Raw genomic sequence first — 22,430 nt, 5'->3', positions numbered from 1 at the left:
ACTCAGGGACTCAAGACCTCTTACATTTCTAAATTTCCCATTTCTGCTATAAGGTCATAGGCCTGAAATGTTAACTGCTTTTCTTCATAAGAATGTTGCTATAACCTGAGTAATTTCAACATTTTGTTTTTGGGAATTAGTTTTGTCTGGAATTGATATTAAAGTGTAATATACATTTTCAATAGATTTTGCAAGATGATGTTGCTGATTTCTTCTTTTCCTCCCTCATTACACCTATGCACAGCCTACTTTTAATTTGATTTTTAATGACCAAGTTGTAAAATGCAATTACCTCTGTGAAAGGAATTCATAAATCCACGTATTTATAGCTTTTATTGTTAAGAGTTTTTATTTTCAACTATGCACAAAAATCACAATTGTTGTGAGTCTCAGATACTCTGATGGTTCAGCTGGAACTAACTTTAAGTAGAAGTTGCTAAATCATTATTGCAGTGAGTTCCTAGGCACCATAATAGAAATATATAAAATTAGCAGCATGAAGAAAAATAGTCATACATGTCCAAAAATAAGTAGTTGTGGAAAAGTAAACATTGGATTGATTTGTCAACTGGGATTGAGTGGATCATATTGAGAAAAAGTTGTTAGTTCTTTTCTAAAATCACTTGGATTCCAGTTGGCTGTTTGAATTTAAATTGATAAGATACAATTAAATAACTTTGCACCATTTGCAATAGTAAGTTTGCTATCTTGATATAATTTGATTTAATTTTGTGAAACAGAAAAAATAAGTTTACTTGACCATAGGATTTACATGTTCGGTCAGAATAGAAGTGCCCTAACTTGTACAGATTACATTCTGTGTGCTATTTACACAAGGTTTCCAAGATAATTGCTCAGGAGCTGCATGTCTGTTTTGATATCTGGTTAGTTCCAGAATCTTATGTTTAACTTTTCTTCTAATTTTGAACATATTTTTCAAAATTGCATTGCCCAAAGCACTTTAACCGTAAACTACTTCAAATGTGGTAAAATGCTAGTCCAGAATGGTGTGTCATAGCACTTTTTTATCTTTAACCTTTTCATAAATAAATTGACATATTTGGCAGAAAGTAATACCTTTTCAATGTGCAAGATATGAATATTAATAAAACTGATTGTATACTGTGGTAAGTTATAACTACGTAAGCATGGGTTTTGAACTGCAGTTCCTTTTCAAATTTAATTTCATGTCTGTGGCCCTAAACCCCATCCCACCTTCCTGGACTTGTTACCCATTTCCATGATCTCACGCCACCCTGCCAAATTTCCCTCAGAGTTGTAGATACCTGTTTGATTCAAAACCCAAATCATCATCAACAACACATCTGTCTCCTGGCCCCCAACCCTACTCTCCCTGGCCTAATCTAAACCCTCATCCACTTTTCTGCCATGCTACAGCCTATCTCCTTGTCCACCCACTACCCAGTTAGCTCACTCAGGCACCATGAAAGGCAAAAAAATGGTTAAGACTAAAATTGGGTCCTTGAAGACAGAAACAGGGGAATATATTACAGGGAACAAAGAACTGGCAGAAGAATTGAATTGCCACTTCAGATCTGTGTTCACTGGGGAAGACACAAGCAATCACCCTGAGGTAACAGTGGCTGAAGGACCTGAACTTCAGGGAATTTATTTGCCAGGAATTGGTGTTGGAGAGACGGTTAGGTCTGAAAGTTGCTAAGTCCCTGGGGCCTGATGGTCTACATCCTAGGGTACTGAAGGAGGTGGCTCAAGAAATTGTGGATGCGTTGGCGATTATTTTCCAGAGTTCGATAGATTCTGGATCAGTTCCTGCGGTTGGAGGGTGGCTAATGTTGTACAACTTTTTAAGAAAGGTGGGAAAGAGAAAGCAGGAAATTACAGACCAGTTAGTCTGACTTCAGTGGTGGGAAAGATGCTGGAGTCTATTATAAAGGATGAAATTACGACACATCTGGATAATAGTAACAGGATAGGTCAGAGTCAGCATGGATTTATGAAGGGGAAATCATACTTGACTAATCTTCTGGAATTTTTTGAGGATGTAACTCTGAAGATGGACGAGGGAGATCCAGTAGATGTAGTGTACCTGGACTTTCAGAAAGCTTTTGATATAATCTCACATAGGAGGTTAGTGAGCAAAATTAGGGTGCATGGTATTGGGGGCAAAGTACTAACTTGGATTGAAAGTTGGATGGTTGATAGAAAACAAAGAGTAGTGATAAAGGCTCCATTTCGGAATGGCAGGCAGTGACCAGTTGGATACCGCAGGGATCCATGCTGGGACTGGAGCTTTTTACAATATATGTTAATGATATAGAAGATGGTATTAGTAATAACATTAGCAAATTTGCTGATGATGCTAAGCTGGGTGGCAGGGTGAAATGTGAGGAGGATGTTAGGAGATTACCGGGTGATCTGGGCAGGTTAGGTGAGTGGTCAGATGCATGGCAGGTGCAGTTTAATGTGGATAAATGTATGGTTATCCGATTTGGTGGCAAGAACAGGAAGGCAGATTACTACCTAAATGGAATCAATTTAGGTAAAGGGGCAGTACAAAGAGGTCTGGGTGTTCTTGTACACTAGTTAATGAAGGTAAGCATGCAGGTACAGCAGGTAGTGAAGAATAGCATGCTGGCCTTCATAACAAAAGGGATTGAGCATAGAAGCAAAGAGGTTCTTCTGCAGCTGTACAGGGCCCTGGTGAGGCCACACCTGGAGTACTGTGTGCAGTTCTGGTCTCCAAATTTGAGGAAAGATATTCTGGCTATTGAGGGATGCAGCGTAGGTTCACGAGGTCAATTCCTGGAATGGCAGGACTACCTTACGCCGAAAGACTGGAGCGACTGGGTTTGTATACCCTTGCATTTAGAAGACTGAGAGGGGATCTGATTGAGACATATAAGATTATTAAAGGCTTGGACACTCTGGAGGCAGGAAACATGTTTCCGTTGATGGTGAGTGCCGAACCACAGGACACAGCTTAAAAATATGGGTTAGACCATTTAGGACAGAGATGAGGAGAAATTTCTTCACCCAGAGAGTGGTGGCTGTGTGGAATGCTCTGCCCCAGAGGGCAGTGGAGGCCCAGTCTCTGGATTCATTTGAGAAAGAGTTGGATAGAGCTCTCAAGGATAATGGAATCAAGGGTTATGAAGATAAGGCAAGAAGAGGATACTGATTAAGGATGATCAGCCATAATCATATTGAATGGTGGTGCAGGCTCGAAGGGCAGAATGGCCTACTCCTACATCTATTGTCTATTGCCTTCAAGATGACAGCGATCTAATTAGTCTGCCTTGCTGAGCTCTGCACCATAGCTCAGGCAAAGTAGTGCTTTTACACTCCACATTTTAGCCATTCTGGGAAAAATCGGTAATTCTAAGCAATTAGAATCGCTATATAACCTTTTTTAGTGAACTGTGAAGATAACTAAAGGCAAAGGGCAGTGTGGATCACAACAAGCAGGGCATTCCTCTGCAGTAGTGGGTACATCTGCGTAGTGTCAACCTCTATAGAAGCCCCACTGGACTTAGCTGCTCAGCAAGGCCTGGCTTCAGACTACATTAAACTCAGAGAAAAGATCAAGTCAACAATGAAAGAAACCCAGGCCAGGCTGGAACTGATCCTGGCCATGCTGCAAAAGCATGAGTGGAAGATGCAGCATCTCTTGCAGCTTGTAGAGGAGGTCAAGCGGTGGACCACGGCGTCAGAGCCCGTGGCCAAATCTTTGGCGGGACAGATCCAAGCTCTGGAAAAGCAAGTACAGGCCTTAGTGGAGCAGGTCGACAACCTCAAAAATCGAGGTTGGAAAAAGAACATTCACATTATTGGACTGTTGGAGCGAGAAGAAGGGAATCAGCCAGCTAAATTTTTTGAGCAATGGCTGCTGCAGATTCTGGGATGGGAAGCTGAGGTGGGCCGGATGCTGATTGATTGAGCTCACTGGGTCACGGTGCACAGACCAGGGTCGAACCAGCGGCCTGCCTGGTCTTAGTGCAAAGAACTATAAAGACAAAGAAAAGGTTTGGAAGCTTCCAGAACACTGGAGAAGGATCCACATGCTCTGATTTAGAAGAGATCAACAATTATGTTTTTTTTAGGACTTTTCTGTGTCCGTGATCCACAAGAGGAAGACGTTTGTTGAGGGAAAGAAAAGGTTGGGGGAAATCTGGATATCCAGTACTCTAAGGTACCTGGCAGTGCCCCGTTTCAGCCATGGAGGGTCCATACATGTCTTTGACTCATCAGAGAAGGCAAAGAACTTTTTGGGCACTTTAAAATAGACTGGCTCAAGCAGTATGGACAATAATGGTTCTCCTTTTTTTTATCTCATTTTGTTTTGTCCCTGTAATTTTGTTTTCTTCCTTTTTTTCTTTCCTGGGATTTGGGAAGCATTGTTGGAATTTTTGCTTTGTTTTTCCAGCAATAATGGAGATTGATTTTTGGGTGGGATTGGTGAAATGCCTACTTTTAATTCCTGTGCTTATAAAATTTATGTATTCTTTACTTTTGTTTTGCCTGGGTTTGGGTGCAGCTTCAATTTGAAGGAGCCATGGAGGTGTGTGTAGATAGTCTGCGTATCCCTGTGGGCATGGGGGAAAGTCTCCTAATATCTGTTTTTTATATTTGTTTATTGTAATTGTAGTTTTTAAAAGTTTTGTTTCGATAGTTTTTGTAGATGTGTTCTTCTTTAACTGTTTGCACTCGGGGCGTCGTGAGTAGGGTTCTTCCTCTGGGGGGTCGGGCTGCTTTTGGTTAATTTGGCTAGTTGTTTGCTCAAATGGTGCACCTGAAATGTTAAGGGGAGTCACTTACCGATTACGAAAAAGCAAGTACTTTCACGTCTCGGAAAGGAGAGGGTAGAGTCGCTCTGTTAGAAGAAACCCATCTTGATGAGAAGGAGCATCTGAAGTTGCAATAAGCGGGGTTTGGCCAGGTGTTTCATCTTTCAGCAGTAAAAGCTGGGGAGTGGCTATAGTTGTTCAGAAGAATCTCCCATTCCAGTCCTTAGATCAAATTAAGGATGAATATGGGCAGTTTGTGATTTTCAAAGCTTGAATACATGGTGAGGAGTACAGTATTTTGAATGTTTACTGTCCCCCAGCGCACCCCCTTAAATTTCTGGCGAATGCGCTCTCTAGGTTGATTGCCCTTGGGACAGGTCATTCCATTCTGGGGAGAGACATTATCCGCCTCATGGATCCTATAGTGGATAGGATGCCCAGGGGTCCCCTGGGTACCTTCCCGCAGTCTTAACAACTGGTGGACTTACATGAGGAGTTGGGATTGGTGGATGTATGGAAATGTCTTCACCTGGCAGGTAGGGACTTCACCATTATCGTCAGTCCGCACAAGTGTTACATAAGGATTGAAATGTTTCTTGCTCCATCGGCTTGTTTGAATTCGGTTTTGTCATTTCTGATCATGCAGCAGTGCATTTGGAGGTTAAGGCCGAGGTAATGGGGTAAGTTCGCGGCATTGATGCATGGGTCCTTTTCTCCTTAAGGATAATAACTTTATCGATTACTTCTTGCGGGAGTTTTGTAAAAGAGGACCAGACAGGTTTTATTAAGGACCATAGGTCCTCTAATAACATTAGAAGAGTACTGACCATGATCCAGGTGTGTTGGCAGAGGTCTGTTCCAGGCTTGGTGGTCTCTCTGGTCGCGGAGAAGGCATTTGACTGGGTGCAGTGACCGTATCTTTTTTGTGCTCTGGAGCAGGTTGGTCTCGGTGGGGTCTTTACCAGATGGGTGCAAGTGCTATATAGTGATCCTATGGCCGCGGTCCTTACTTATGGCATAAGATCTAAAAATTTTAGTGTCGGTAGGGGCAGTTGACAAGGTTGCCCCCTCTCACCACTGTTGTTCACGCTGGTGATTGAGCCGTTGGCGAAGGCTATCCAGAGGGACCCCAATATAGTTGCCCCGGATGTGGGATCAGGGGCGCATAAGATCACACTCAGTGGTGTTCTCCTTTTCCTGTCAAATCCGGCAGCGTCTATGCCTCATTTAATACAATGTATCAATTCATTTGGCTCGTTCTCAGGAAATAGGATTAATTTTTTGAAGTCGAAGGCCATGTCTTGGGAATACCTGATCTTGAAGGTGAAATGCGATTCCCTTTTAGGTGGTCACAGGGAGGTTTTCTGTACCTAGGCATTTTCATTACTCCCACCTTTGACCACTTATATAAGGCTAACTTTGTGCACTTGATCCTACCTTATCTTATCGAGCTTTAGCGTTGGAAGGTTCTTCCAATATCTTGGTTAGGCTGAATGGCTCTTATCAAAATGAATATTCTTTCTCGGTTATTATATCCCATGTAAATGCTCCCTCTGATGTTACCTCGGCAAACGTTACAGAAACCTGGATGTTAGCTCTGTTCTTTTGTTTGGTGTCACAGGCAGCCTCTCATTAAGATTGCCAAACTGCAGTTTCCCCAGGGAATTTTGGGGTGGAGGAGGGTAGACTTTCCAGACATCAAGAGGTATCAAATAAGCTCCCTACTATCTTTTGTGAATGATTGGGCTTGTGAGGATCCAAGGTCAATATGGCTGGATATTGAGGCCTCGCAGGCGAAGTGCCCACTTATTAATCTGTTATTCATGGATAAGATGAGAATAGTCACAGATTATTGTCAGAACCCAATTGTCATCAATACGGTCTCAGTGCGAAGAGTGATGCGACAAAGCGAAGGCAGTTTATCTGAAACCTCTCTCTCCTATCGTAGAAATGCCAAGATTTCGACTAGGGTTGATGGCTTCTGGTCTTAAGTTATGGGCATCCAGGGGAATCTCTTGTCTGGGAGATTTATTTGACCGGGCGGTCATGATGTCCTTTGATCAGTTGAGTCGCAAGTATTAATTGCCCAGTAGGGACCTCATTTACTCCTTTCAGGTCAGGGACTTTATCCAGAAGAAGATTGCATCTCTCTCTCCCTCTGTATCTCTCTCTCTGTCTGTATCTCTCTCTCTCTCTGTATCTCTCATTGCATCTGTATCTCTCTCTCTCACTCACTCTACATCACATAACCGACAATAGTATTCATCTTTATTTTCATACCCTTCCATGACCTTGTCCCTCATCCATCCCCTACATTCACCTGGAACATCAATACTTCTCCAATTCTAGCCTCCTGTTCATACCCAAACTACTTCAAACCACTATTGGCAGCTGGGTAGAATCTAAGCTTTGACATTCTGTTTTTAAGTGGCTAAGTGCCGAATTTTGTTTGAAATGAACTTGAGACACCTGAAATGTTTTAGTCTCCTAAAGACCCTATATAATTCATATTTTTTATTGTTAAAGTTAATTTGGGTAACTGTCATTTGGAAGCATAAGTCTTTTTTTTAGATTAGACTTAGTGTGGAAACAGGCCCTTCGGCCCAACAAGTCCACACCGACCCGCCGAAGCGCAACCCACCCATACCCCTACATTTACCCCTTACCTAACACTACGGGCAATTTAGCTTGGCCAATTCACCTGACCTGCACATCTTTTGTGACTGTGGGAGGAAACCGGAGCACCCGGAGGAAACCCACGCAGGCACGGGGAGAACGTGCAAACTCCACACAGTCAGTCGCCTGAGTCGGGAATTGAACCCGGGTCTACAGGCGCTGTGAGGCAGCAGTGCTAACCACTGTGCCACCGTGCCACCCCTTGTTGACTACTCATTTAGGATGACTTTAATTTATGTATTTAGAAATGTTCTGTGCAATTATGTGCAAAGTTTGTCTGCAAAGAGAACATTTTATCAGTTAAGTAATTTTGAAGTGTAGTCTCTGCTGCAATGTTAGTAAAATGATAATGGTGATTGAGGAATTTCTTGTATTCCCTGTGTTTGCTAGGGATCATGAACTTTTACCTCAGGACACTTGGGGTCTTGGTTTAATATCTCAGCAGAAAGACAGCAGCTCTGACAGTATGGCACTTTTTCAGCACTGTGCTGGAGTGTTAGCCTATATGTTTGTGCTCAAGCCCATACATTTTACAGGTCCTATACTCATTGCAATATTTATTTGCTCGTTTGAGATTTTAACCAATAAGGAAACAGGTTAGTGCAGTAACTCAGGGATTTTAACTTAGATTATAAATAATACCTATCAAAGCAGAGCAGCAACTATGTGGAGGTACGATGATTCTTGTTTTCCAGTTGAATCCAGGGCACAGGTCAACGTTTGGTTTCTTGGTCTGTTTCCAATGCATCAAAGGTCTTCCACTCTTGGTTGGAAGTAGGATAACTTCAAAATTCTTCCTGTGCATTCCTCATTGTATAACTGTTGCTTATTAACTTATTTCTAAGCTACAGACCATGATGTGATCAATTACATTGTTAGGTTTGATAGGCCTAGGTTGGATGAGAGTTCATGCTAATTAGTTTAAACGACACATGATTAATCTTTAATTGGTTCTTAAAGGTGACAAATGTTGACTGATGTTATCTCCCATTATCTTTTGACCTTGCCTTAAATTCCTTAAATTGGCAATTATCCATGGTTTGATCCTCTTTTGTTATTGTCAGTTTACTTAAATAATAGGACAACTTGAAATATTCTTGGCTTCATTGTTTAAAAAAGGGGAAGCATTTGCAGTTGGGAGGCAATGGTTGACACCCTCGAGCTCATGTTTCAATGTTGCCTAAATTGACAGAATTCCCATAAACGAAACATTCACTTATCACTGACAGTTTGATTTCCCTTCCGAGAGTCTTTGTTCTATATGGTTTTGTTTTTGCTGTTGGAATGCTAGAAAACCGATTGCTACCCTTTATACTTTAAAGGCAAAACTAATGCAGAAGACACTTGTCTCTATAAATTGTTTTAAAGTCTCAGTGATTAGGCGATTACAAACTTAAACACTTAAAATTAGCTCTAATACCAAGTTATATTTATTCAGTTGCTATGCTTCAAATAGGGATCAGTTAGTTGGACAGCTGGTTTGCGATGCAGAATGACAACAACAATGTGGGTTCAATTCCTGCACTGGCTGAGGTTACCACAAGGACTGTCCTTCTCAACCTCTCCCTTTGCCTGAGCAGTGGTGACCCATAGGTTAAAATAGTATCAGTTGTGTCTCTCTAATGAGAGAACACCCCTGTTGCTCAGTCAAACCATGGCAACTTTACCTTTATGCTTATATCAGTATAAGGACACAGCTTTGGTTGATTCCTTGATTAGGGTTAACAAGCCACAAGTCTGGATCTAAACAAAACTGATGTGTTTCAGCCTTACAGCTGTAACTCTAAACATAAGATTATTGTCTTCACCCATGGTGCTTTTCAAATTAAGCTAATCAGAGTCATATAATGTTATGGTGTGAAGATCTACATTGGCTACTCTTAAGCAGAATATTATTATATGAGATTAATCAATAAATGTACTTTGATAATATGATAATTAAAGTGAAATCAATCATGAAATGTTAGTTTCTGTACAAGTCCTGCAAGACCTTAAATGGAACTCGAACCCTCAAGCTTATGATGCCTCAGTGCCAAAGATTATCATGTCACAGCCAAGCTAAGATATGCCATTAAAAAAAAGACTAAAGCTCGCAAATGTGTATGCGATATAGTCTGCGAAACCTGATTTTTACATTTTGTATGAAAAATATGCAATCAATTTTAGTAGAAAGGCTGTTTAATGCTCCAGTCCATGCAGAGAAAATTTAGGAATATTATGTCAGCTGTTAGAAATGTGAATGTAAGATAGAAAAGTCCAACTCTAATATAGTGCTTTTATTTTTAAAAATGGACATGAAGAATGAAAAACAACTTGCACAGAGCAATGTTTGTAGCATATTGAAATGTACAACAGTGACCAAGTCAAACATTGTTATCCTGAGGGAAGGAAGTGAAGAGATTTACCTGATATCTGAGAATAGAAAAGGCGCATACATAAAAAATTTGAATGAGAAAACCATATTGTGTCCAGAAGAAAGTCAGGTATTCATCAGTCTGTGGGTAAGAAAAATACAAGGTGACTGAATAAGTTACTGTGGCTAGTACAGAAATGGATCATCAACCAGTGATGAACAGCCAGTGCTCTGTTGCTTCATTTCGAATCTCATTTACACCATTGAGATGAGTCTTCGAACAAAGAAAACCATTGAGGAACTTTGGAAAGGAAGAAATAGTTGTCTTTTAATATTGGAGGGAAACTTGCACTCAGAGCTTTTAGATATTTACTATTGGTTTGCCAGTCTGAGAATTTACACTGCCTATCTCGTAAGTGAAAGAAATTAGTAAGATAGAGCAAACCTTTATAGTACTGCTTACATGATGTTAAAATTCAGCTTCTACGATTAGTCTCTTCACTGTGTGGCAAATTTCAAATGTTGTGCCAATAGTGTTAGCATGGATCTGTAACTGTTGTGAAGGTGGTATTTTGTTGTCACTGGAATTGTGGATGGCTGGAAGAGAAAGGAGCATCAGATATTTGCTGTTTTGTGCAGTAGTAAAATAAATGCTAAATCTTCAACTAAATGAAGGCTTTCTTTTTCTATTTATTGATATCTGTCTGAAAATAATACAAGGTTAGAAATATGGATAAATCTTAAAGCACAGTCCTTTCCCCCAAAATGGCAATTTGGAAGAGCATTCCTGCTTACTCTGGCACTTCAGATGTTTCCCGATAACCTAACAAATTAGTCCTCTTCAAGTGCATGTCCAGTTCCCTTTCCATGTTCCTATGGAACCTTTTTCTGCTACCCTTTCAGATGTTCCAGATCCTGATAAATCCCTGTGAATTGTCTCCCTGTTGTTTTCACAATTCTTTGAAATCAGTGACCTCTGGTTAGTAACCCACGCTCCATAGAAACAGTTTATTCTATTAGCTGTATCAAAACCTGTGTAATTAGAATTCCTACATCAGGTCTGTCCTTACATTTTCTCTCCTCGAATGTGAATCTCTCCACTTTATCCCAGGTATAACCTTACTTAATAAACCTCTTTTGTACCCTGTTCAAAGTCTTTGCATTCTTCTTAAAGTGTGCAATCCAGACTTGTGTACACTACTCCAGCTGAGGCCAAATGGGTGATTACTTAAGGTTATAAGTCAGGAACAAAATACCAATGTTCAAAGTTTTTTTTGGATAAATTATTTCTAAATAAATCTGGAAATTGAAAGATCATCAAAATTGTGTTTATCTATCTTTGAGATGCGTGTACTGCCTAATAGTTTAATTTTAATCTCACTCTGACTCAACTAATTTGCAGGTTACTTTGGCTGCTGCTGGACTCAATTATCCTTGCCACCGACTAACAGTCAGTAAAAGACCTTCACCTACACAAACCCGAGAACACTCTGAAGAGGTAAAGCAATTGTTTTCTTTTTACTTCCATTTAATTTAAAACCTGAAGCTGTGAATTTGCTACATTTTTTTGAAAGAAGAATGGTTAGAACACAGAAAGTGGTAATTTCATCTGTCACATCAGTGCTTGCAAAAGCATCTCAACTTGTTCCTGTCCTTTCCCTGTAACCCTGCAAATTCATTCTCTTTCAGTGATTATCCTTTTGGAAACTGTGCATTGGCCCCCACCACTCTCTGACAATGCAAATTCTAACACACAAGTTGTTTTATTAAAAAAAAGCTTCTCCCCGTATCACCATTGCCATTTGTGTTTGCTGATACATTTGTATTAACACACTTGTAAAATAAGCATTCATGGAGCAGAATGAGGTGCGACTGATGTGACTCTGATTCACCTGTTATTCTGATTAGTATTTAAGAGTCGGGAGGAAAGACAACACAAAATTTGAAATGTTAGTAAAACGTTCTTGTTAATGTTTCCATTAGTTGTCTTCAGTAAAAGCTACCTACATTTCGAAAAGTTCTTAAGTCATTGTATTCTAACTTATCTTTTTGTGTGCAGATGAGAAATGCACACTATTTTCTTAAACTGTGTTTGGTTCACCCTTTCTAACTAAACCCACTGCAGCTTTACTGCTGTGCTTATAAGTAATGAACTTGCAGATTCTAATCATTGATGACTCTGAATAATTAATGAAGAGATTGGATTACTTTATATTATTAGTTTGCCTTTGGTTCTGATTATATTGTACTCACATAATAAAAGTGGACATTGTTCAATATATATTTCTTTACATTGAAATGCAAATATATTTTTAAAATTTGAATACTTTAAATGAGGCATCTATTATTATTTTGTTTCAACGCTTTGGCTTAGGTTCTTCAAATACTATAGACCTGCTAATTTGACCTCTGTAGTGGGGAAATTGTTGGAGTGAATCATGAAGGAAGGGATAACTGAACATTTGGAAAAACAAAGCTCAATTCACCAGTGTCAGCATTGTTTCATGAAGGCCAATTGTGCTTGCTAAACTTGCTGGAGTTCTATGAGGATGTAACTAGTAAGGTGGATAATGGCGAACCTGTGGATGTGATATATCGAGAGTTCAAGAAGGCATTTGACTCAATGCTGCATAAAAGATGAATCCAGAAGGTTAGATCATGGGGTTAGAGGTAGAGTATTGACATGGATAGAGGATTGCTTGACTGACAGAAAACAGAGTATCAGGATAAATTGGTCCTTCTCTGGATGGTGAACTATAGCTAGTGCTGCAAGGCTCAATTCTTGGACTTCAACTATTTACAATCTATATAAATGATTTGCAAGCAGGGACAGACTGTAACATAGCAAAATTCATGGATAATACTAAAATAGGTGGGAAAGCAGATGGTGATGAGGAGATAAAGTTTACAGATGGATATTGATAGGCTAAATGGGCCAAAAACCGGCAAATAAAGTTTGATGTAGATAAGTGCAAGGTTATTGAATTTGGCTGTAAAAATAAAAGGGCGAATTATTATTTTAATGGGAAGCATATTCGTAGAGTGTGAGTGAATTGCAGAAAGTGAGTATGCAGGTACAGCGTATACAGTAATAAGAAAGGTATATGGAATCTTTGCATTTATTGGAAAAGGACTGGATTATAAAAGTAATGTTACAATTATATAAGGTGTTGGTGAGAATGCACCTGGAATACTGTGTCCAGTTTTAGTCTCTTTACTTGGGGGATGATGTGGTGACATTGGAGGCAGTTCAGAAGAGATTCACCGGAATGATTCCAGGGATGAAAGGGCTGTCATATGAGCTGTTAAATAGCTTGGGTTTGTACCCGCTGGAGATCAGAAGAATGGGGGACAATCTGATTGAGGTATATAAAATACTAAAGGGAATTGATATGGTGGACATTGAACAGATGTTCCCCTTTATGGGACAGTTTTGAACAAGAGGCCATAGATGTAGAGACAAAGGAAGTAGGTTCAAAACTGAGAGGGTTGTGAATTTGTGGGGTTCACTGCCCAGAGTGCAGTGGAAGCACAATCATTAAATTCAAGTAAGAAATAGATATGTTTCTGATGAAATGTGAGATAAAGGATGAAGGGGAGCAGACAAGAGAGTGGAGTTGAAAACAGGGTAAGATCAGCCATAATCATGTTAAATGGCAGAGGAGGTTCAAATGGCTGAATTGTCTCCTTCTGCTCCTAATTCCTACGTTTCAAAATTCTGTGTTCCTAAATCACAGCATTTATTGTACCATTTAAAATTACTGTACAGGAATCAACAATTTGTGTTCATGAGAATTACCATTTGGTAATTTAATAAAATGTGCACCCAAACTTAACGTGCAGATCATATAATTGATCACTTGACAGTTTAAATTGGCATAAATGACGCACAAACATTTGGATCAAGAGTAGATCACTGGGCCCTTTGGGCTTGCTCCACCATTGAATAAGATCATGGCTTATCTGATTTTAACGTCAACACATGCAAAAACAGCCCCTGATCATCTTTCGTCCTCTTGCATTGGCAGAATGCAAGTAATTGAAGTGTCTGGTGCTCGTTTTAATGCATGATTCCCGATGTGTGAAGGTCATCTAAGTGGAAGGAAGGTGTGCATCACTGGCTGGGAACCTCTTAGCACACAGGATACATTGCCCAGTACTGAAGCATTTTTCAGTTTACTTCAAGGGAAGGCATTTAGTGACTTACAAGCGAGAGTAGAGAGCTGTATATCAGTAAGAATAAGTACTTTTAAGGACAGGAGATGAATCCAAAAAAAAACACACTGGATATTTAATTTCCTTTTTATCAGCATGTTAAGTCTTTCCCTGCTTCTGTCAGTTCCAATCCAAGAAGGAGGTAAAAGGTGTGTATTTAAAGTTTGGCATCTGTTGTGTGAAGAGGGTAGAAATTTTAGAAAATACTATAGGCTTTAAGACTTTAGAACCAGGACAAGTGTAATTGATACTGAAAAATGTCATGAAATATTATGAACTCCAGTGAATGGAAGGCAAAAATCTCAAGAAGTGATTATAAATAAATATTTTATGGATAGATCAGTATTGTGAGGACTAGTAAAGTAGTGATCAGGCCACTATGGAATGAAGAGTAGGGGAAGGTACGTGAAAATATGACAGAGATGCTAGACAAGTACTTGCCTTAGTTTTCACAGAAGAAGTGGTGAGAGGGATGCACTGAGAATTAAATTCTGCTCCTCCTCCAGTTGCACTCTACGTATATGAATGTGTTAATGCAATCACTGAAATGGTCAATTGATTCCCGAGTGTATTACATTCAGAAGATAAGACATTTTCACCAGATGTGTGAACAAACTCAAAAAAATCTCATTTATTAGAAGCAGAATTTATTCCTCAAACAATTTGCCAAACTAGTTAATAACTAAACAATAACCCAGAAAGAGGATTGTATCCCATTAATCCAATAAAGACGTTAGACTCTGCAGAGAGAGTATGTTTAAAAAAGTGGAAAAACGCCCATTATTTTCCAGTGCTCTGTGAAACAATAGAAAAGTTTGATGAATTCTCAAAAACTGAGGTTCTTGTGGATCAAGCTGAACCTCTGGCAGTCGTAGATTGCTGTAAAATCGTTCAGACCAAGTTTTAGTTCAGTTGGAAATCCAATTAGACCTAGATATTTGAATAAATGTCACAGCTTAGCTTTTTTTTTGGATTGGCAAAGATAGTCCAAATATTGAGATGTAAACTTTTAATACACAGATTCGCAAATTCAACCAGAGAGAGAGAGAGCTGCTTGTTTTCAAATATCTGCCATGTTATTACTTTTCTTTCTGCCCTTCCCAAGTGTTCAATGCAACAAAACAAGGCAACAACAATTGCTTGTCAACCATCATGGGACTGCCAAAGTCCCTTAATTTCAATACCTTCCAGTTTTTTTCACATTGTTTAAAATGGTCTGATCTTTTCCAAATAGTCTAAGATATAAATATATATATTCCGAGAATCAGCTATATAGGGATTGTGGAACCATTATAGTTAGGTTGGCATTTGTTGTATACATGATTATTTAAATATAAGTGGTAATTTTTTTTTAAAAAGCCTCATTTAACCTTGCATACTTGATATTTCTTAAATGGATCCCAAGGAAAGCTGGGAACTTGAAATGGAAGTAAACCGTGAAATTGCGCACCAGTCTATTTAATTTCAGGTTGTGCTAAATTGAGTTGTGAGATTAAAGTTTGGTGTCGCTATTTCAACAGGACAGGTCACTCGTGCTACCATGCAGATTTCTTGATAGGATTAATGAAGAAAATCAATAAAGAAAATGCAATGTCTTTGATTTGTATATTTTTCTTTTGGTTTTAGTTATTTAATGCTCCTTTGTCTTGCTTAAATATTTTAACTTTCTTGCCAGCTTGTTTTTCTTTCCAATCATAGTTGGCTTTAATTACTGTTTTGAATGCATCAATGTTAAGTTAATTAACATTAATTGTTTTCAATTCTTCATGCAGTGCACTGATGTTCACATGGTCAGTGACAGTGAGGGAGATGATTTTGAAGATGCTACTGAGTTTGGAGTTGACGATGGTGAACTTTTTGGCATGGTATCTTCGGGACCAAAGAAGTCTGCAATGAGTATGTTTAGAATGCCAATATTATCCAGCACAACCAATGTCATTTCACAAAGCCATTCCATAGTTTACTACTATGATTTTGTCATTGTCCTTTCATCATGATTTACAGCTTATAACTGCTAATGTTGCTAATGTAAGGAGAGTGGTCATTGCTGAAAAGAGAAACATGTTGTCAAAGCTTTTCACCTTGCGATTATAAAGACAAGCATGATATACCAACTTTCAAACAATTACGATAGCAGAACAGAGTTTTGTTTAGTTGGCAAGCATTGCCAAGGAATGGGCAAAGCAGCAGTAAACTATGGGCCCCTCATACTCCCAGGTAATTCAATAAAGACTCGATGCTCGAGCATGTTCCTTTTGTTAGCAGAGAATGGGTACCTCTGTTGGAAGGAATGCCTCTTCTAGCGAGTATAAATGAACCATATTACAAGCTCAACCAATTCTTACTGCAGCTATTGGTACACAAAGGGTTGTTCAGTAACTGCTGACTAGTTGCAGAATTGCACAAAAGGATCAGTTTCTAAGTTTTTGTTTTTTCCACTCTAGAGTCCTTGAGACTGAGGATGACTTCCTTCTACTCCAGATTTATGGGTCTTGGTGTGACTAAAATTAAACAATGGATCCATACACCTCTGCAGCTACAAATGAGGCATCTGGTGTTTGAAGAGATGAGTGGATGGTATTTTCAGGTTTTCTCACACGCCACTGTTTGCACCGGGCCTCCATCTGGACCTGTTTGAGATGCTCGACTTAGTTGGCATTTTTGTGGATGCTTCTTCTGCAGTTTGGGCAGTCTTGGACGAGTCATAAATCATTGGGGATACTTCGTTTGTTCAGATGAAGCCGTCCCTCTCTGCCTTCTAGTATCTGCTTGTCACAACGTAGCTTCAAGTCAAGAGCTTGGTTTGGAAGTCCTGTGTAATGCTTGTGGGTGATGTGGCCCTCCTTGTGCAGCTGTTTAATAATAACATGGCCTTCGGGGGTGTTGACATGAAAGTGGACACTTAGCCTGTCATGGATTTGCAGATGATAGATGATATTTATCAAAGAATTTGAGTTATTAAACATACATGGTCCATGTAGACCAGGAGCTTGTTGCTGAATTTCAGATCTATGTCATCAAGTACTTTGTTCATCAGATGATTGCTAGCTGCATTGGCATTCTGGAGCCTGAATTTGCTGATCAATGTTTATCATTGGTGAAAGAAAGCTTTCAAGGTATGAGAATTGCTTCACTTCAGTGACTTGCTGTTGCTCTTAAAAGCTGGGACAGTGTTGTGCAGCAGAAAATGATTTTTGTTTTCTGAATGTTTAGCCTGAGGCCTATTCTTTCATGCCTTTGAATTCATTTGGAGCTTGGCCTCTGAATACTTCAGCTCAATGAAGAGATCGGGATGGTCTTGTTTCTAGATTGGAGGTGACACAAGTTGAGCAATTTCCCCTTTGACCTGTAGGGAAGTTCCACTTCAATGGGAAGTTTCATGGATGTTGCATGGACTATTATTGCGAGATGGGTGGTAAAGAGTGCAGTTGCAATGTCACAGCTTTGTCTTACTCCAATTTGCGCACACATTGGGTGCCTGCTCAATCTATTCATGAGGATCACAGTTTGTGGGTTTTATGAAAAATGGGGTTAAATTTCTATAAGCAGCAAAATTTTAGAAGGATGCTCCATAATCCATTCTGTTTTAAAGAATTGAAGGACTTTGTGAAGTTGAAGGCCATGTATAACGTTTTCTAGTGTCCTGTGCACTTTACATGGCTTGACTTGCTGTGCAGATCATGTCCACTGATTCGCTTGATGGAAGAAATCCATATTTTGCCTCCAATAGGATTACTTCAGCCACTGGGAATAGCTGATTGCAAAAATCCTCTTTAATGTGTCTCCTGTAGTGGACATCAGGAAGACCCCTGTCCAGTTACTGAAATCAGTCTTTTTTCTTGAAGGAAGTCACAATTAAGGCATTTCAGATCTGTTCGAATGCTCTCCTCCCCCTAGGTGAGGGAGATCAAGAGTTCGATACAGTTCTCAGGGCTAAAAGGATTACAGGCTATGGGGAGGAAGCGAGAACAGGGTACATAGAACATAGAACAGTTCAGCACAGAACAGACCCTTCAGTCCACTATGTTGTGCTGACCATTGATCCTCATGTAAGGTAAATCTAATGTACGAACCCTCAAATTTTTGTGACCATATGCATGTCCAGCAGTCTCTTAAATATCCCCAATGACCTCGCTTCCACAACTGCTGCTGGCAACGCATTCCATTCTCTCTCAACTCTCTGCATAAAGAACCCACCTCTATACTTTCCGCCAAACAGCTTAAAACTATGACCCTTCGTGTTAACAATTTCTGCCCTGGGAAAAAGTCTCTAGCTATCAACTCTCTCTATGCCTCTCATTATCTTGTACACCTCAATTAGGTCCCCTCTCTTCCTTTTTTCCAATGGAAAAAGTTCGAGCTCAGTCAACCTCTCTTCATAAGATAAGCCCTCCATTCCAGGCAGCATCCTGGTAAACCTCCTCTGAACCCTCTCCAAAGCATCCACATCTTTCCTATAATAGGGTGACCAGAACTGAACACAGTATTCCAAGTGCGGTCTAAAGTTTTATAGAGCTGCAACAAGATCTCCCGGCTCTTCAACTCAATCCCCCGTTAATGAAAGCCAAAACATCATATGCTTTCTTAACAACCCTGCCCACCTGGGTGGCAATTTTAAGGGATTTATGTACCTGCACACCAAGATCCCGCTGTTCCTCCCCACTGCCAAGTATCCTGTCTTTTATCCTGTACTCAACTTTCAAGTTCGACCTTCCAAAATGCATCACTTCACATCTGCCACCTCTTAGCCCATCTCTGCATCCTGTCAATGTCACGCTGCAGCCTATGACAGTCCTCTATACTGTCAACGACATCTCCAACCTTTGTGTCATCTGCAAACTTGCTAACCCATCCTTCAATCTCCTCATCCAAGTCATTAATAAAAATTACAAAGAGTAGAGGCCCAAGAACAGAGCCCTGTGGAACACCACTCACCACTGACTTCCAGGCAGAATATTTTCCTTCCACTACCATTCGCTGTCTTCTGTCGACTAGCCAATTCTGTATCCAGACAGCTAAATTTCCCTGTATCCCATTCCTCCTGACCTTCTGAACGAGCCTACCATGGGGAACCTTATCAAATGCCTTACTAAAGTCCATATACACCACATCCACCGCTTGACCCTCATCAACTTGTCTAGTAACATCCTCAAAGAACTCAATAAGATTTGTGAGGCAGGACCTGCCCCTCTCAAAGCCGTACTGACTGCCTTTAATCAAGCCATGCTCTTCCAGCTGGTCATAAATCCTATCCCTCAGAATCCTTTCTAACACCTTGCAGACGACAGACGTGAGACTGACTGGTCTGTAATTGCCAGGGATTTTCCTATTTCCTTTCTTGAAGAGAGGAATTACATTTTCCTCCCTGCCGTCCTCAGGTACAACTCTGGTGGAGAGCGAGATGCAAAGATCTTCGCAAGCGGCGAAGCAATCACATTTCTCGCTTCCCAAAGCAGCCGAGGACAAATCTAGTCTGGCCCTGGCGACTTGTCAATCTTAATGTTTGTCAAAATTTTCAGTATATCAGCTTCCTCAATCTCTATCTGTTCCAGCATGCTTACCTGCTCCTCAATGGTTTTATTCATTACAAGGTCCTTTTCTTTAGTAAAGACAGAAGAAAAAAAACTCATTTAGGGCTTCCCCTACCTCCTCAGACTCTATACACAAGTTCCCTATGCTATCCCTGATCGGCCCTACTCTTTATTTGATCATTCTCTTATTCCTCACATACACCTTTGGATTCTCCCTAATCCTTCCTGCCAAGCCTTTTTCGTGCCCCCTCCTGGCTCTCCTCAGACCATTTTTGAGCTCCTTCCTCGCCTGCCTGTAATCCTCTAGAGCTGAGCAAGACCCTTGCTTCCTCCACCTGCCTTCTTTCTTTTGACGAAAAGCTCCTCCGCTCTTGTCATCCAAGGTTCCTTTATCTTGCCCCTTCTTGCTTGTCTCAGAGGAACACATTTGTGCATCACTTTCAACATCTGCTCCTTAAATAGTCTCCACATGTCTGAAGTGCCCTTTCCATGGAACAGTTGCTCCCAGTCCTTCTGAGCAGGATAATCAGCCATGACCATATTGAATGATGAAACAACCTCAAAGGGTTGAATGGCCTACTCCTGCTCCTATGTTTTATGATCCTAAATTATGCTTAACAAATCTACTGAAGTTTTTTGGGGAAATATGTTGAGCAGAATGGATGAGGGTGGCCAGTACATATGTTTTATTTGGATTTTCAGAAGGCTTTTGATAAGATTCCTCGAGAGAATATTTGGCAAAATTTAAAGCAGATGGGATAGTGAATAATATGTTAACATGAATCAAAATTGGTTAACTGGTAGGAAAGATTGGGATTAAATGGTTCTGAGGAAGGTTCACTGGACCCAAAATATCAACTCTGATTTCTCTCTATAGATGCCTCCAGAACTGCTGAGCTTTTCTAGCAATTTCAATTTTTGTATCTGATTTCCAGCATCCACAGTTCCTTCAGTTTTTATTTAAGGATTAAATAAACCAGGGGATTGGAAGGATCAGTGCTTGGGCCCCACTGTTCACTAAATGACCTGAATGGGAACCAAATGCAACATTTTCAAGTGTGTTGATGATACAAAACTGGGTGAGATCATGAGTTGTGAGGTGGCGGCAAGGAAGCTTCAAGGTGATTTAGACAAGTTGAGTGAGTGAGTAAACACAGTGCAATGTGGCTAAATGTGAAGTTGTACAAAAACAGAAATTGTCAGGGAAATTCAACAGATTTGTCAGCATCTGTGGAGAAAAAGCAGAGTGAATGTTTCGGATCCAGTAACCCTTCCTCAGAGCTTGTAATAGCTTTATTTAGGTTATCCAATTTATCTAGCTCTTTCATTGAAGTGTGAAGTTATACACTTTGCAAAAAGCAGAAAGAAAGAGTATTATTTAAATGATGATATGATATATTAGGAAATATGGATGCATAAAGGGATCTGGATGTCCTTGTACACCAATCAATAAAAGTAGACAGGCAGGTGCAGCAAACAATTAGGAAGGCAAATGATATTATAGCCTTCCTTGCAAGAGGATTTGAGTACTGAAGTAGAGAGATCATCCAGCAGTTATACAGATATTTGGTAGGCCAGACCTGGAGTATTCTGTGCAGTTTTGACCTCCACACCTCAGAAAAGATATATTTCCCAAAGAGTGAGTGCAGCAGAAGTTAACTACGCTGGTGCTAGGAATGGTAGCCTTGTCCTATCAGCAGAGATTTGTTTGACTGGGCTTGTAATCATTAGAATTTAGAAGATTGAGAGGGATCTAATTGAAATAAATAAAATTCTAATAGGGCTGGAAAAACTAAATGCAGGGATGATGATTTCTTTATTTGGGAGACCAGAACCAAAGGACCCAGTCTTACGATACTGGGTAGACCACTTAAGACTGAGACGAGGAATATCTAGTCTCACTAAGGATTGTGAACCTGAGCAGTTTTCTACCACAGAAGGTTGAGGAGGCCAAGTCACTGAATATATTCAAGAGAGAGATAGATACATTTCTAGATTTTAAATGCATCAAGGGGTATTGGGAGAGACTAAAAATATGGCATTGAGATGGAGAATCAACCAAGATAGGCTTTGTGGTCATCCTGTGGTTCCTACTCTTGAGGGTCAAAAAGTTGACTGAGCAGGTCTTTCTTTGCAGAGACCTTGAGCCAGTGGACATTGAATTTCCTGTCACACTTTTTGAGTTGAGGTTATGGAGATAGTGGTAATATAAGACAAAGAATTACAGATGCTGAAAATCTGAAACAAAAACAGAATTGCTGAAGAACTCAGCAGGTCCAGCAGCAACTGTGGAAAGAAAGCAAAGTCAGTGTTTTGAAACATTCCTTCAGAATGAGATCGTGCTTACCCCTGTAAGATCACAAAGATGTTGCTGTAGCAGTACGCTGTATGCTTCAGATATATCCAACTGGATCCTCCCTCTGTCCTGACATCACTTTGCAAGTATGGGGCTCGATGAATATTGTCAGTACTCTTGCCTGTTATTTCCACTGAAGTAACATACTGTTTGATTCAGTCAGCCTGTACTTGGAATGTATAGCTATGTATCTAACGTACTGAAATTAATCAGCATTGAAATTTGTAAATGGATCAAAAATTGCCATTTCCAGACCTCAGTGGTGTCCACTCTCCATCATCTTCAAGTTCTCTCGCAAAGACAAAATATCGAAAATTTGAACAACAAACTATGTGGACCATTTCACTTCCGAGTGACCATATGAATGGTATTTTCCTCCAGCAGAATCTTACCATCAGTCCAAAAGAAATTTGCCATTGCGGAATTGGGAAATGTTTGTATCATGAATTTAAAGTCTGATAAGATGCCTTGTACAGAGGCCGTGTGTCTCAATGATTGGCTGATCAAATCAAACAACAGGTTCCTTCGATTTT

General features: G+C 40.0%; 1 protein-coding gene across 2 annotated transcripts in view; it reads left to right on the top strand.

Moving 5' to 3' along the window:
- Positions 1-22,430, top strand: part of faf1 (Fas (TNFRSF6) associated factor 1) — a 389,085-nt gene that overhangs the window by 225,098 nt on the left and 141,557 nt on the right. For both annotated transcript variants that reach the window (XM_060829823.1, XM_060829824.1), the window contains 2 exons: positions 11,198-11,293; positions 15,783-15,906. In XM_060829823.1, coding sequence (XP_060685806.1) covers positions 11,198-11,293; positions 15,783-15,906 — 220 coding nt within the window. The remainder of the gene's footprint in view (positions 1-11,197; positions 11,294-15,782; positions 15,907-22,430) is intronic.

The sequence above is a fragment of the Hemiscyllium ocellatum genome, chromosome 9, assembly GCF_020745735.1.
Source record: "Hemiscyllium ocellatum isolate sHemOce1 chromosome 9, sHemOce1.pat.X.cur, whole genome shotgun sequence".
In the NCBI taxonomy this organism is placed as follows: Eukaryota; Metazoa; Chordata; class Chondrichthyes; order Orectolobiformes; family Hemiscylliidae; genus Hemiscyllium; species Hemiscyllium ocellatum.
Note: the sequence above shows the minus strand (reverse complement) of the source record. Positions and strands in the feature narration are given on the sequence as shown.